The 16,587-nt window shown below is 49.3% G+C and overlaps 1 protein-coding gene across 1 annotated transcript; it reads left to right on the forward strand.

The window, feature by feature from the left end:
- The first annotated feature begins 374 nt into the window (after nucleotides 1-374).
- Nucleotides 375-16,288, forward strand: SSH1 (slingshot protein phosphatase 1). The gene is made up of 14 exons (XM_009872579.1): nucleotides 375-451; nucleotides 2,931-3,034; nucleotides 4,735-4,799; nucleotides 5,134-5,255; nucleotides 7,066-7,134; nucleotides 7,518-7,583; nucleotides 8,873-9,067; nucleotides 9,285-9,378; nucleotides 9,821-9,949; nucleotides 11,028-11,074; nucleotides 12,077-12,223; nucleotides 12,910-13,110; nucleotides 13,937-14,543; nucleotides 15,014-16,288. Exons 2-14 carry the CDS (start codon nucleotides 2,950-2,952, stop codon nucleotides 16,286-16,288), a joined length of 3,102 nt encoding a protein of 1,033 aa, XP_009870881.1. The 5' UTR covers nucleotides 375-451; nucleotides 2,931-2,949.
- Nucleotides 16,289-16,587: the final 299 nt, after the last annotated feature.

Below are 16,587 nucleotides of genomic sequence, written 5' to 3' on the forward strand. Positions count from 1 at the left end.
ATACGGACTTTGCTTCGCCGCCGGGTCGCTGATAGGCGCTGCCTCGCCTCCGGAGCACGCGGGAGGAGGCAAACAAACAAACAAGTCTGGAGGAGGGAGATGGTTAGACGAGCCTCAGCTGGTTTTTTCCCCTCTTGAATGGCCCTCTTTCATCAGGATGTGTTGGGACAAGTGCTTTTTCAAGCCAGGATATCGGTGGAAGACAGAGTGTTCTGTAAAAGTCGTCCAGTTCCTGGGTAGCATCGACAGACACCATTTCTCTGCTCCGCACAGAATATACGGTCAACCTTTTCTTTTCCTTTTCTTCTTTATTTTTTTTCTTTTATGGGTTTAGAAGCAAAAGGATGTGAGTTTTACAGCTCGTTATGAATCTTTTCGAATTTACTGACTTCTGTCTGACTCTCGGGCCACCACAATGCTTCTGCTGTTCAAAGAAAACCATTCCAAATTAGTATGTATAAGCCACTCGTTTTTATGCTGCTAACAAATGCTGCTTACTGGGGCATTTATCACGAGGGTCAAAAGTTGGGGATGTTCTTTAACAATAGGATTTGTCTGTTCTCTCGGAGATATTTTCTTTTTCTCAAAAGCCTGGAGTTTTAGTTGTTTACTGGAACTGTGGGATTTAAAAGGGTTTTAGAAACTGTGGTGGAATATCCTGCCTTTTTCTCACTTTTCCTTTTGTTAGCTGTCTGCTAGAGCGCTTGCATGAAGTGACTGAGAGCAGAAGAGCGTTCCTAGAGCGGAGACTGAGGACGGTGGTGGGTAACGCCGATGGTTCTGGTGTAAAAGATGAGCTCTCGCAAAGAGACGCTCGGATGCGTCACCTGCGTACGGCACCGTCCTCGTTCTGTGGATGTGGGAGCTTGCGTGGGGGTATGGGCAGCCCTGGGTCATGGCAAGCTGCACGTCGCAAGGTTAGGAAACGAGCGTTTAAATTAAAAAAAAGTAGTTGTCCTCTCAGTGGGTCCTTTGGCTTTGCTTTCCACTTCATTTCCACGCAGATGAAGACACGGTGACCAAATTTTTGCTCGGCGGGTCGCCTGTTTCCTGCAGTCGCTTTCTGCTCCTGCGACACAGCTTTCTCATTTGCCCACAACTGGGAATATTCTGTTTTCTTGTGAAAGATTTCCCAACCGCGAGAGAGGCAAGATGAACCATCAGAGCAGGAGTTACTGGTGACTTCGGGGAGGGGCTCTGTCCCTCTTTCCTGCGGTGGAAATTCCAAGAAGTACTTTATTAGGAATATTTTTTCACTTTGGGGTATTTTTTGACTTTGCCAAAGAAATATTTCCCCTATTTCTTGGGGTATAATGCTGTGAATTATCTCTTTGTGCATTATCTAACCATTCCCTGCTGAAAACAGATGAGTGTGCGTGAAACTGGTGTCCAGCTGATCACCCTACACCTTGTGTTGGTGTCGCGCTTTTGTGTAACTTCTGGCCTTTTTTTTTTTTTAACACTTTCCTGTGAGAATCTGGTGCTCGGAAGGAAACGAGACTCTTCCTGGCTCGCTTCTGGGATGAACCAAATTTCCGTTTGCAGGAATTCTTGCCGTTAGCGCGTGTGCCGGGCAGAGCGGAGCCGGCGGTTTGGATCGCGAGCAAACTCTGGCAAAGCGAGGGGTGAGTGCTGGAATTCTGCGGGGAGAAAAGCTCCTTTGAATCAGCGTTTGAATCCTGCCGGCCTTTTCTTGATCTGTGACTCGTGGGACTTGGGGTTTAGGTGAAAATTTGAGTTTGTTTTTTTTTAAAAGCAGCAGGGATCTTAAATTTAAGCATGATCCAGATTTATTTCCAGGGGATTTCACGCCTTGAAGGTTGAGTTGAAAAAATGAGGAAGCTTTGCCTGGGATCCCCGCCTGCCTTCTCAGGGAAGGGGAAAGCTGAACTTGCTGCAGAAGCTGAAAAAACACGAAGTTCATGTCTGTCTGCACGAAAACATAGACACAGAATGGAGTGTTCGTGCTCGCTTCTGCCCGAAGGCAAAGACCCCAGATAAAGCGCAGAGCAGGCGAGCGCTGGGAGTAGCATCCCCTGCGGGATCGCTTTCTGTAGCACAAGGAACTCCCGTGGAGCACAACTGCACAAATGGAGCGTTTATATTTAGCAGATAGCAGACAGTAATTAATGAAGATCTACGTTTGGAAGCGTAGGGCTGCAGAAAATTGGACTTTTGCGAGGAGGAATGTCTCTAGCGATGTCACGAACGGCGTAGGAAATGCAGCGTAAGCAGTTACTGTGGCAACTGAAAGGTAGCTTAGCACATGTTGATTTTTTCGGCCTCGTGGGAAACGCGAAATCTCATTATGTGCTGCCTTCTTATTGAGAGTATTTTCCAGGACGGTTGTACCCAGCCAGAGCAAAGCAAAATCTTTACTGTTGTGTTGGTTGTTTCTTTTTTTTTCCCCCTGTGAGGTTTCGGTGCAGTTTCCGTTCTCTTGTGATGCGCAGGTTACACTCGCCTTCCTCTTCGCATCTACGGGCAGTTTCTGGTTGCGCGTTCTTGTTTTTTGCGTTCCGAAGGAATCTCGAGAGGGATCGAAATGAGTAGGAACTGATTGACTTGGAACCTGCTCCTCAGTCATCGTACAGGTCTAAGCCTGCAAAAAGTCTTGCCCTCTGCTGTGGTTTAAGTTGCAGAGTTTGATAATCAAACGATAAAGTCATTTCCAGCCCGTGACAGCTCAGGCAAGTATCTCCTGCAGTGGCCAAGTAATGAAATGTTGGTGCAAAATGACACATGAATAATCCATGAATAATCCTGGAGCCATGCCGTGCATGTGGCAGGATCAAACCTGGGGAACGGCTTCTGGTGGCAGAACCCCACTACGCTTTAGTGAGGGGAAACCTTTCCTTCCCCGGCCCTATGGACCCGCATTTCACTGTGATTTCCTTCCGTTTGACTTTTCTTTGTCATTTGTTTTCCAGCCTGAGCGAGAGCTTTTTCATGGTGAAAGGCGCAGCCCTTTTCCTACAACAAGGCAACAGCTCCCAGGGCCAGCGAAGTCTCCAGCATCCTCACAAACATGCAGGTAGGGGATTAAATCACCTACTGAAATGATTTTTCTCTCTTTTTCTTTGCTGCCTGGCCCATCTAGGTGGGAGTAGGTGACTCCTTCAGTTGTCATAGCAGGCCTGGAACAACCTGCGGAGTAAACCCGGGTTTCCAGCCCACTTGATTTGAGTGGGAACATATGATTATGAAGTCTCTGTTTAAACTTCTGTCGTTATCTCACAACTGTAACCGGAGGAGAAATCCTCTCTGTTACGGCATTCTTTAGGCAGGGAAGCCTGCTGAGCCAGAAGGTCTGCGCTGAACACGTTGCCCTGTATTCTGCACATAAAGAAATGTCACTTGTGCTTCAACAATTTGATCTTTGCCTTCCGGGTTGGCCCGTGGGGAGGAAGATTGGATGGGCTGAGTCACAAGGGCTCTAGAACCTCTTCTATCAGTGTCAAGGTCCTGATTGAGTGGCAGAAGGACACTTCTCCAATGCTCTTCCAGCCTCCAATAATCTGAAATTTGGGACTTTTGGTGTCAGCTGACAGCATTGGTGTTTTTTACTTTATTTTTTTTTTGAAACTGCCTGTTGCTGGCTTTGTTCAATGTTGCTGCTAAGAGTGAGGAGTGATATAAAAGGATTTGGGTCTCTGTTTCTTACCTCCTTATATCTCCCTTTCTGGTGTCAGGAGAACCCCCTTTCCAGTTAATTCATCACAATCTGGCCTCTGAGAGCTCATCATGGTTTGAGAACAGTGTCCTTCTTCCCCCCAGTCCCCTCCAGTGTGCCAAACTGGTGGGAAGAAACGGTAGGGAGTTGTATGGTGAGCGTACATCAGGACTGAGAAGCAGGTAGGAGGTTCAGCACAGTGGATTCTGCTTACCCAGTGGTTTTATGCCTTTGTGTTATTCTGTCTTTGACAGCTTTAGGGTAAGGGATTACTGGGACAGAAGAAAATCAGATCGTTGGAGCGTTTGGAGAGCAGGAGCATGTGGGAAAGGCACAGTGTGGTACTGTGTGCGTGCTGCTTAGTAAACACTCCAAGCACAAAGAGGGTGTTTGAATGCCAGGCTTGGCTTTGGGTTTCTTGAATTGTCAGCAATTTCATATACCCAGCAAACATCCCACAGAAGGAACTTGATCTTGTGTGGAGAGTTAGGAGCACGTTACTGAGTTCTTAGGTGCAAAGTTGTTTTGTTGTCTTGTGGATTCCTCGTTTCTTTTGCTTTCACCAGAAACGTACCCACTGCTCTAGAGCCCAAGGAACCTATCGAGTGAGCAGCTCTTTGGGATGGGATCCCATCACCCAAACCCACACGCTCCTGCAGCCCTTCCTCCTCAGGAGTTTCTCGTGTTCGTGTGTACCCTCCGTAAGGCCAGCGGGGCTGATCCCACCGTGCTGAGGGTGATTCACAAGTCATAGCTGGGGTTTTTTTCCTCCTTTATTCCTTATTTTTGTCTTCTCCAAGATGCTGTAACAGTCATAGATGGTCTCAACATACTTGGTAGCTTCCAAGTACGGTAAAGTTGAGTTCTCACACAGCCAGGTATCAGTCCTCCAGGAGGCTCACTTCTATTAGCGTTCGCTGGGACAGTAAAGCTCATTGGCCTTCCTTAAATTGTATTTTTTGACTTTGAAACATCTGATTTCATTAAAGGTCAAGACTCTGCCCATTCTTAGTGCAACAAGTGTGAGATTCTTTCCAGTTATTTTTCTGGTTTCTCTGCAGGTGATTTACCCCAGCATCTCCAGGTGATGATCAACCTCCTTCGCTGTGAGGATAGGATCAAACTGGTAAGAAAATACACGTTTTCCTGCTCTCCTCTTTATTGGAGGTGTCTGAAACAGACCTGCAGAGGTTCAAATCTTCAGGTTACACCGTGTAGTATTTCTCCAAATGGGGGCAGGTAATCTAGGCTAATCTTCTCCCCGCCTGATGCCAAGTCAAACTGGCAACCGGCCTTGCTGGAAGAAGGACTGTGTCTCCCTTTGTCTTTCATACTGCAGCTAAATAAAGCTTTGGGGCACAATTACACCTTAAAAAAGAATAAATAAACAAAAATTAGGCAGTGATGGAAGTAATAATTATGTAAAAGCTAGTTTGCAGAGCTTGCTGACCTTTTTCTAGGCTGTCCGTTTGGAAAGCGTGTGGACGGACCGAGTCCGGTACATGGTGGTTGTGTACAGCAGCGGGCGACAGGACACGGAAGAGAATATTCTGCTGGGCGTGGATTTCTCCAGCAAGGAGAGGTATGTCTGCGGCGAGGCTGGGCTCGGAAATCAGGCAGGCTGGCTTCTCTGGAAAGCCTGTTGGCACCAAACTGTCCCCAAGCAGCTGGTTTACACATATTTGCGAATTTGAGCAAGGGAAGGGACGTGTGTTGAGTTTTCTCACCGGTTATGAGGACGCAAGGGTGATTTTTGTTCCAGAAATCTTCTGGTCTTGAAATTTCTGGGCAGCCATGGACAAGACGTTCACGTGTGATCCATGTGTAGGGCTGTGGCGTCTGCTGCATCTGTGGTGTCTGCTTGCTACAAAATGCTCTTGTAGACACATTTGCAAAACTGGAACTTACTCCATCTGCCAGGCTTCGAGTCTGTCGACGGTATGATGCAATGGAGCTGAGTTTTGGGGGTAGCTTAGCTGCCAAATAACATCTAGAGTACCTCCAAAACCAACAAACGTGTCAGTAATGAGCTGTTTCTTTTGTCTAACTGATAAGAGCATGTAATATTTTGAAAGGCAAATGAAGTACTTTGTTATCGCAGACTGTCTCAGGGCATTCCAGTTCTAGGTGAGAAAACCAAGGCAGAAAAACTTTTGACTCAGAGAGACAGAGTTCAAAGTCAGAGCTTCCAGACTGTTGTTCCTGCTCCCTGATGATTTAGCAGCTGCCATGTCGTGCTGGTGCAGCCAGTTTGACGTTTGTTTTCTTTTTGGAAAACCTCAGCGACGGTTTCCATCGCTGTAAGTGGAAGAGGAGGAAGCTTTTTCACTGCGGTGAGACCTGTGAGGAAACTCCTGGCCGTGCCTTCCTTCTAAGATTATTGTCATCGGCTTGTGTGCTACCTCTTGTACCTGCTGCTAAATTACTGCTGTTAACGTTAGGGAGGAAATTCTTCTCACTGGGGAACATTTGCTGTGTCACCTTCCAATCTGAAACAACCTTGCAATCGTTTACTCCTGGTGCTTATTGGTATGAGACAAGAGGAAAGATGGAAAAGTTGTGACAAAACCATCCTGGCTTTAACCGGCTGCCACTTCAGTTACTGTCACCCCTGAAAGCCAAAGTTTTTGTTAATTAAGGGTTAGTCTTCTGCGTGAAGAAGTCGGTTGGCGTTAGTGACGTCACTGGGTGACTCCTTGGTGCTCTGTTGGGGCTGCAGTGTCACTGCTGAGCTGTAAGTGCTCCCACTGCAGACAGCTGGACTAGTCAGGCCCTTTTGCGGGTTTCATTCCTTTTACATGGGCTTAATAAAAACCACTGTTTCTTCGTAAAGCTCTGAAGTGCACATTGTCCGCATGTGTGTTCAGACTGGCCTGTCAAGTCTTTTGATCTGCTGTGGAAAGCAGCTGAAGGCTTAAAAAAAAGAGAAAAAAACAAAGCCAAACCCAAGTTCTTTGCTGACTGGCTGTTGCTGTATGCATCCCAATTTCCTTTAAAACTTTAATATCTCAGTAGCTTAATTATTTACCAGCTGAAAGTTTACTGCCCCCCATTACAGAAAGGTTTTCTTGCCAGACTGCATCTCCAAAACAAAAAATGTTCTTTTTGGGTTAGGTAAACTTGTAAGATCTGGGGATTTTTTGTCTTTTGTTAGCAGCCAGAGCGATGAAGTGAAAATTGACCACGCGGTTTCTCCAGCGCTGTGGAGCAATTGGCGTGCTGATATCTGGAACAGCTGCCCGTCTCCTTGTGTGTTATGCGTTTGATGGCCTAGGAGTTGCTAGAGCAAGACTTGAGGATTTTAAAAATTAAAGATCATTAATAATTTAGGGTATTGGCATGACCACGTTATGGCCTGTATTTAACGTCCTGCCTGACAACCTCTCTTCCAGTAAAAGCTGCACTATAGGGATGGTTCTTCGCCTGTGGAGCGATACTAAAATCCATCTTGACGGCGACGGGTAAGAAACCACATTTATCTTTTTAATGTGAATGCCCTTCCCTGCTTGAGGGCAGCTCTAGGAGAGATCCTCCTTCCCCTCACCAATGAAGTTTCGATTTTGGTTCCGTGGCTGCAGTCCCCTTGTCCAGACAGCGAGTTTTTCCCTCGCTGCCCTCAAGCTGCCACCTGTGCTACCCAGTGAACGGTCTCTGCTCGAGGAGTGGAGCTCCCATTCCTGGCAGCTTGCCGTTCTTATTTGGGAGGGTGTTGGAAAATCGGTGATAGAGATTGTCACCCCTGCTTCTTTTTGACTGCGAGTGCCCCCGTAGCAGCTGTTTGTAGAGCGCAGCTCGTGGTGCCAAGAGCAGTTTTCTGACTTGTATTTTTAACTCCCTTTGTTAGTGGCTTCAGCGTGAGCACTGCGGGGAGGATGCACATCTTCAAGCCGGTGTCCGTGCAAGCCATGTGGTATGTGTGTTAATTAGCTTCATTGAGAAAGAGGCTGCCATTTCTCTGAATAAATTAAAACCAAATAAACAACCTGCCTTTCGGCATTCTCCGTTAATAGGCGCTTGTTGAGCTGCAGCAGAGATGCTGCTTCCCTGCGTCAGCAGGTAGCAGCACTGTAAAAAGGGACTGTGAGAATCTCAAAACAGGATCTTCTGCTTGGAGCAGCTCTGTGCCCTTCAGTGTAAGGAAAATGGCACTAGGGAGGTGAATAAATACAGAAAACAACGTGAATTCATCAGGCTGCAAACCCAGCCTCTCCTCTCTCTGTGTGTTGCTGTGACTGGCAGAAGGAGGTGGCTGGGTGCCCGTTCCCAGTCTGGTGGCCTTCCCTGTGTTCTGCATCTTTACTGAGGGACAGATTGGGGTTCCTGCCTCAAGTTTCCGTGCTGCCCCGGGTGCCTGTTCACCTTTCAGCTCCCTGTCACCCCTCCCATGTGCAGGGATTCCAAAACGCTGAAGCAGAGGTGGCTGAATCAGCAGCGGCCGCGCCAGCAAATTCCTCCTTGGAGAGGCTGCTGCTGCCCGGCCCCGTGCAGAACAAACGCGTCTCTTTTGGCCTGGGCAGTTTGCTGGCTCTTCTTGGAGCCTCGAGAGATCCGTGTCCTTGCGGCATCCGAGAGGGAGAAGATACAGATGTCGAGGGGGATGGCTCGGCGCAGGAACAAACACAGCTCTTGTTCCTGTCGATTCTGAACCCGGCCCCTCCTTGTTGGCAACCTTAGATGTGGTTATTGCCTTCAGTCCGATGACATCTTCGAAGTAGAGACTTCAAAAATAAAAAAAAAAGCGGGGGGGAAGGAAAGAAAAAGTAATGCTAGAATTTGCAAAAACAAATGACCCAATCTGGGCCTTGTCCCTGGAGCATGTCAGGGGCCAAGAATGCTGGTAAACATTCGACTCCTTGCTGAAGGTGATTTGAAAATTGTCCATGTTCTTTATTTTTCTTTGGTCTGGCTCTACGAGTTAGCTAATGATTAGATCCCAGAGTGACTTGGGCCTTGTGCTTGCCTGTTAATCAGGAGATTTCAGCCTCTGCCTTGGACTGGCTCTTGAGGAGGCCTCCGAGGTGCAGTCTGTGCTCTTTGAACTCTGATACAAGAAATCTGCTGCTGTCAAACAGCAAACTGCAATAAACAACGTTGAAAATCCTTTTCTTTTTTTCTCCCCGCCCCGGGAAAACCTCTCAAATCCTGCTTGCTCTGTTCCCGCCGCTCACGTTTAATCAAATCTCTTCTCCGAACTCACAGGTCCGCTCTGCAGATCCTCCACAAAGCCTGTGAAGTTGCGAGAAGGTACAACTACTTCCCAGGCGGGATGGCTTTGGTCTGGGCCACGTACTATGAAAGCTGCATCAGCTCCGACCAGAGCTGCATCAACGAGTGGAACGCCATGCAGGACCTGGAGTCCACCCGCCCCGACTCCCCAGCGCTCTTTGTTGACAAGTCAGTTCTGAATTCTATTCGAAAAAATTGGCTCGGCTCACGAGAGAAATCTCCCCTGCTCCCTTATGTTCCTCCGGTGGTTCGGTCCCTTTCTTTTCATAAATGTCTTCAGATGTTTTGCTTCCATCATTTTTGCACAAACGAGTTTTAACACAATTCTGAGTCGCACCGTATATTTGCTGCCAGCTCAGAGACATCTTCTTCTTTTCCTTTCCAGGCCAACTGAAAGGGAACGAACAGAACGGCTCATTAAAGCCAAACTGCGGAGCATCATGATGAGCAAAGACCTGGAAAATGTGACTTCTAAGGAGGTAAATATAAAAATTCCTCCTATCTCATTCTTCCTGCTAGATTGCTTTTCCAGAGATGAAGAGACACTGTGTGACTGGGGATCACTGGCTTTTGAGTCTGGATTTCCAACATCACTTCACTCATGGTTTTTTGTTCGCTGCTCTCCAAAGTCTTGGTTTTTCTCCCTCAAATTATTTTTAAGAAGCAGGCACCTTAAAATACATTATTTTTTTTTTTATACTCAGATGTTATTTCAAGCTTTATTTACAGATCTCCAAGGTGGAGGCCTAGGGTAGTTGGAGAGCTGCCACATGGTGAGATTCCTTGTCTCCAAAAGGTCCATCTCCTCTTGGTGGTTTTTAATGAAGTGCAGAGAAAGTGTTTTGCAAAGGAGCGCCAACAAATGTTTCTATTGAGCAGCCATGATTCTAGGCGACATCCTTTGTGTTTTGTGCTCCGCAGATACGAAATGAGCTGGAGAAACACATGAATTGCAACTTGAAGGAATTCAAGGAGTTTATAGACAACGAAATGCTGCTCATCCTGGGTCAGATGGACAAACCGTCCCTGATTTTTGATCACTTATATCTGGTAAGCTGCCGTGTTAGGAGCTCCAGATGGGAGGGATCTGAGGAGTCGCTGGGCTTGGAGGAAGCTGGACTGGGTGTCACACTGCCTTCTGCAGCAGGAGCAGGAGGAGGTCCAGCCCGCTGTGACTTTACTCCAAGACCCGTATTGCTCCTAAAAGCCTGCAGCAGAGAAGCCCTTTTTACTAGCTGCATCCTTGTTTCTGTCACTTGATAAAACAGTTTTTTCCTGGTGGGTTGCTCCTGTTGGAGGGCATAGCTCAAGTTCTCTCTGTGCACACTCATCTTCTATTTTTAGAGATGGAGGCTTTCATTTATGACAAAAAAGTTTAGCTGTGGGTGCTGCCCTAGTGTGACAGCCAGTTGCTCTTTGGTTAGAGTCACTGTCTTGTTTTTCTGGACTGAGCCTCTGAAGATCTGTAGGCATGGCCAGAGCTATGGGAAGGCTGAAGGTGACGTTGCTGTTCCAGGAGCAAAGGACAGGGTGTGTTGCATCTGATCTTTTGCCACTAGATGGAACTCCAAGCAAAACCAGGCACTGCCATCTGGAACAAAGACTTGCTTGAGATGGACTCGTTCATGCCCGTTAATGCTTGGGTCTTCCTTTTTTTAATGTTTTGGATGGGATCAGAGGAAGTGCTCACGGTTGAGGGCAAAACCTGCTTTTTACACACTTTCTAGCTTTCTGGTTTGCAGGTATGTAACCACCCCAATAGCTTTCAGGATTTGCCACGCTTCTCATAAACCTGTGATGCCAGTCATGCCACGCACAATCGTTTTGTTTTTCTTCCCTTGTACAATTTGAAACTCCAGCAGGGCCGGGGGCAGCAGTTTGAGCTGTGCTCAGTCACACGCTGGCCTGGAACTGACTCCTTAGGCGAGGGTGTGACGCTTATGTGCCCTCCTTCGGAGGTCCCTGCCCGCTCAGGACAGGACACCTCGGTGCGCTGGCTCTCCTGGTGCCACGTCCCCTTTTCAGAGGCTGTTGGCAACATTTCAGTCGGTGGAAGATCTCTGAGGCTGGGGGATTGCAGAGCTGGCTCTGGGGCTCCTTTGTAACGTGAGTTCTGTGGCTGTTGCAGGGATCCGAGTGGAACGCCTCCAACCTTGAGGAGCTGCAGGGCTCGGGGTAAGTACTGCCCCTTCCGAGCACCAAGCCTTAGATTTTAAAACTTGTTTGCCTTTAACTGGGTCTCTCTCTCGACACATGATGTTTATGAGCTCTGGGGGTTAGTCTGGGTCCATTCCCAGCGACGTGGGGAACTCACCGTTGGGATCTCTGTCGAGAAATCTTTCCTACCTCACTTCTATCGATAACACGGGGAGTGAAAAATGACAAAAACTTCTCCTTTGTGACACCTCTGAAAACCCTTCGATGTGTAGCAGCCAAGTGTGAAATGGCCCTGTGTGGTGGTGTGTCGGGTGTGAGTTCCTGAGGCTCAAAAACTCAAGCGTTGCAGAAACTCAAGCGTTACGATGCTAAGCTTAGGAAAAAAACTCTTTAACTGGAGCAGAACTTCCCGTGGATGAGCAATCTCCACCTCACCTGCCCAGACAGGCAGCTGCGGGGCTGTCTTTCAGCACGGTCTCATCACCACGCCGCTTCTGGGCTTCATTTACTTTTCATGCCTTTTTTTTTTTTTCTTTTGGCCGAGTGAGAATTATGCATATAAGTATTTGCTGCTTGCCCAAGGCATCCGCTAACCTCGATGTGAGAAACCGAAGAAATATTGCTCAACAGCGTGACTAAAAATGTTTAATTTGGAGTCCTTGGGAACAGATGTCTGAACATCTTTGAACGAGAGAACGAGCGACACATTAATACTTCTGATCTATGGGGAAGGCATCTTGACTTGCAGGGTCTAAAAGTCAAAGCCGGACAAATTCTGATACGAATATCCTGTATCCTTGATTTATCTGAATGATAGGAGGTAATAAATCAATATGGGCATTTGTTCTCCCTGGGTACGTTGTCATCCCTGCTGTAACATTTGGCAGGAATTGAAGATGCCACGTGACTCTGATTTCATATTTTAGCTCTGAAGGAAAAGGATTTCATGGACTTCACAACGCGCGGTGGCTCCCTTTTCGCCACTACGGTGCTTCAACTTCTCTTTTTCCTTCTCTGCAGCATTGACTACATTTTGAACGTGACCAGAGAAATCGATAACTTCTTCCCCGGTTTGTTTGCCTACCACAACATCCGAGTGTACGACGAGGAGACAACAGACCTCCTGGCTCACTGGAACGAAGCGTACCACTTCATCAACAAGGCCAAGTGAGCGGGCTGGGAGACGCGGCTTAGTCGGAGACACGGGGTCTGACACCACGGGCTCCATCCGGATGGAGCTGAGTCCTACCTGAAGCCCCACGAGGAGGTGGCAGCAGGGCTCTGCGATGGTGCTTTTGCCAGGAATTGTCCCTGGAACTTCCTCGTACATTTGTCTCTTCTTTTCCTGGCATTAACCCGTTCCTAGCCTATGATGATTTTGATTATTGTTATTATTTTGGTTTGCTTCCAAAAGGAAATGAGGATGTTACCTCTTCTCGGGAAGTTCTGGAAGTATTCCAGCACATCTGGAAATATTCCACCACATCCCCAGCCGTCTCTGCAGACAAGAGACAGTGACAGAGCCTGTCAAACTCTGCTTTTACACTCGGGTTCTTCCTGCGTATTATCCCTGTGTCTGAAGACTTCACAGTCGCCTCTGGGATGGCAGCATGGTTGAGGCTGCCCTTCTCTAACTCCCAGCTTCTCTGGAGAGAGAGATTCTTCTCGTGGCCCACTTAATCCCAACTGTTTCTCATCCCACTTAATCCCAAATATTTCTCACCTGTGGTGTTAGAGTGGGCGGGAGGACAAAGAGCTGTCCCTCCTCCACGTGACGACGGAGAGCACAACCAGAAAGACGTTGTGGATTTTTTTTTATTTCTATTTTTTTTTCCTGTTTGTCTTCCTTGCAGGAAGAATCACTCCAAGTGCCTGGTGCACTGCAAAATGGGCGTGAGCCGCTCAGCGTCAACCGTCATCGCTTACGCTATGAAGGAATTCGGCTGGTCGCTGGAGAAAGCCTACAATTACGTGAAGCAAAAGCGCAGCATCGCGAGACCCAACGCCGGCTTCATGAGGCAGCTTCTGGAATATGAGGGCATTTTAGATGCCAGGTAAGGTGAGGGAAAGGTGACTTGCAGGAGAAGCAAAGGAGCTCGGTTGAAGCCGCATCTCGTGGTTTCGTGTCACGAAATATTGATCTCGGCAGAATTCTGTTCAGGAAATTGGTTCTTCTGTCAACGTCTTGCACTCCCGAGCAGCCGGCAGATGCAGAAGCCTGGGCTAACTGGGCTTTTTTCTAAAGTTTTCTCTGCCAGGCCTCTGTGGCTGGAAATCAGCTGTCTTCTAGGGATATCTGCTCCGATTTAATTCAGCAAGGATTTCTCCACGTTCACGTTCGTGTTTCTCCGCAGCCAGCACTGTTGGGCCAAACATTGTTCGTGTTTTATGAGGCAGAATGGAGCTCGGGCAGTGTTGGGGACGAGTCATTTGCAGCTCTGGGTGACCATGCTGATCACAAGTCTTTGTCATTGTGAGCCCCGTGGTATCTAAGCAGGGTTCCTGTGTGCTCTGCTTGGCCTCTGCTCCACTGGAGGAAGAATTTTCCACTCCAGTTCGGTGGGAGCTCTGCCACAAGTTGCATGGGCATGCTGGTTCAGGGGGGCTCTGTGCCCCTTTGCCCTGAGGGGGCCCCCAGGGGCTGTTCCCACCCTGAGTGCGGTGCAGGGCACTGCTGCTTCACCAAAAAGACTGGAGTGGGCAGGCAGGAGGGACAAAATCCTGATGCTAAAGAGGCTTTTTGCCCCAAGCGGGGCTGCAGGGCTGGACCCAGCAGTCAGGCTTCCAGTCCTGGGTTGCGGAGAGAGGGGAGGGTCGTTCCTGGAAGCGAGCATCCTACCGTTCAACAGTTCTCCTTTGTGTCTTTGTCCTTTCCCCCAGCAAGCAGCGCCACAACAAGCTGTGGAAACAGCAGGCGGAGAGCAACCTGCCCCCGCACACGGACGGCACCACGGGGTCGGGCGACTTCTTACTCGAGAGCTTAGACATTGACCTAGAAAACCGCCTGGCGGACCTGGACACGCCTTCGCAGCCGTCGTACCTGGACAACCGCGCCAGCACAGAGGTGCCCATGGGGTTTAATTATTGCTTCCGTCGCCTCTCGGACACGCTGTTGGAGAACAAGATCCCTGGTGACAGGGAGGGCTTCTTCCACGTGGAGGAGGTGGAGCGGGACGCGCTGGCGGAGCGCGCCGCCTCCCTGGTGGGGCAGCCTCTGTCTGTGCTGCCGGAGACGGGAAAAGGCCCCGAGAGTGCCGAGCCACCAGCAGAGCTGAGCAGTTTCTGTGAGAAGGAAGTGAAGAAGAAACTGGAGTTCAGTCCCCGGAAGGGAAGGGTAGTGCTGGATCCCGGGGAGGACGGTATCAGGGAGGAAAACCCGATGGAGAAGTGGAAGCGGCGTTTGTCCATGCACAAGGAGGAGAGCAGGCTTAATAGAGAGAACTTGAATAACAACAACAGCAAAAGGAGTTGCCCGGAGGATTTTGAGGTGCGTATGGAGTTGAAACGTAGGTGACTAGCATGGCTGACTCTACTGCAAGTGAAACTGCTCTTCTCATCTTCATAGCACAGTTTCATTTGACTTGGATAAAGCCTTTCATTCCATGATGAGCTGCTTCCTTTTTGAAGTGCTTCTGAACATGGCTTTGCTTGCCCAGGCTATGGATTTAGATGCCAGAGGGAGAGAGCACGCACGTGAGTGCCCCGTAAACCGCTTTGGGCCACTCGCTTGCCTGACCACCGCTTGACCCGGTAGGTATCCTTCCCTTGAAGATACTGTCTGCTGAGAACGTTCGTGGCTTTTTGTTCCTGCTGCAGGGCCTTAAGAGAAGTGGAAAATGGGCTTCGTTTCAAGTCCGCGTGGCTGTAAAATGTATCTCGTGGTGCTTTGCCCGTCGCTGACGTCCTGTTCTGTGCGCGTTGGTCTGTACCTGTTTATTTTTTTTCTTTTTCTTGCAGCGTGACGCCGTATTTGGGATCCTCAGCAAGGTCAAGCCTTCCTATCAGTCTTGCGCTGACTGCATGTACTCCTCGGCCGGTTTGTCTCCCGACTCCTTCGGGGAGCAGTGTGAAAAGCTGAACCCCGGCGCCGCGCGGCGCAACGCCACCATCTGCACGCAGCCGGCCCTCCTCTCCCACATCAACTCCAACTTGGTGGACCACCTGCCCAGCAAGGGGCACTCCGAGGAAGCCATCAGGACTAAAAGTAATGAGGCTCCCCTTCCTCTGCTGGCAGGAACTGGTGGCGCTTTGGAGGCCGGCGCTTGCAAATCGCTCCATCAGCCCTGCGGCCTTTTGGAGAAAGGAAAAGATGCACCAAAAACCCCCGTCAAAACTCTGCTGCCCAGGAGAAACTCCCACTGTGACAAGAGCCTCCTCAGCGCCGAAGCGGGGAAAGAAGAGTCTCTAGCCAGAAAAGACAGCAAAGCCGCCAAGGATCTGAAGTACTTGCTGTTCAGCAAAGACGTGGAAAAGCCGAGCGCGAGCAGTTACTTGATGCAGCACCAGGAGTCTCTTATTCAGCTGCAGAAAGCCGGCTTGGTTCGGAAGCACACCAAAGAGCTGGAGCGCTTGAAAAGCTCGGACACCGCGGCACTGCTCAGAGAGAGCCCCCTGAGCAGGGTGGACAGCAGCATCGTGGAGGAAAGCGAGGATTTGATTTCCCATCCTGGCCTCGTGCCTCTCCTGGGGCCGGTGCCATTGATACCCAGAGACAGAGAAAATGACGTGGAGAAGCTGGAGGTGAAACGTGTCTTGGAGGGCGTCTCTCAGAAAACCTCCACGCCTCTCGTGTGTCGCTTGGAGCACACGAGCAGCTTCACCAAGGACTTCCTCAAGACCATCTGCTACACTCCCTCGTCCTCCCGGAGCTCCAACCTGACGCGCAGCTCCAGCAGCGACAGCATCCACAGCGTGCGGGGCAAACCCGGCCTGGTGAAGCAGCGGACTCAGGAAATCGAGACCAGGCTGCGGCTGGCCGGCTTGACTGTGTCTTCTCCTCTGAAAAGGTCCAATTCCCTGGCCAAGCTTGGCTGTCTTAACTTGTCCTCAGAGGATTTATCGAGCGACGTGGATGTGTTGACCGTGACGGACTCCAAAGAGGCCGTTTCGAGCGAGTCTTCCGTGCTCTGTGAGCCACAACCCAAGCTGAGGAGCGCAGGCGTTGCCTCCAAGCTGGCAGCGAAGCCGGCGGTCGGAAACTTGAAGAACACGCTTTGGCTGGGCAAAAGTTGATGCCTTCTGTGGGGGGGAGCGGGGAGGTGGGTTTGGGGGTTTCTCACGGCGTTTATTCGTTGCACCGACGCAGCTTTATCATCTGACTTGCGGTTGTTCCTCTGATGCCACCTCTTCTTCCCCTCCTTGTACTCGAAGCAGGGAGAGAAAAAAAACAAACAAAAGCAACCGTGGTAGTGGGTCATCGTGAGTGGCACAAGGGAAAATAAAATGTATTGCATGGCTTAGAAGAGGATTTTGTGAGTTGCCTGTTGTCCTGCAGGATGCTATTTCTAGTACTGTCTGCCAAGTATAATAAT

Source organism: Apaloderma vittatum, unplaced genomic scaffold, assembly GCF_000703405.1.
Source record: "Apaloderma vittatum isolate BGI_N311 unplaced genomic scaffold, ASM70340v1 scaffold13467, whole genome shotgun sequence".
Lineage (NCBI taxonomy): Eukaryota > Metazoa > Chordata > Aves > Trogoniformes > Trogonidae > Apaloderma > Apaloderma vittatum.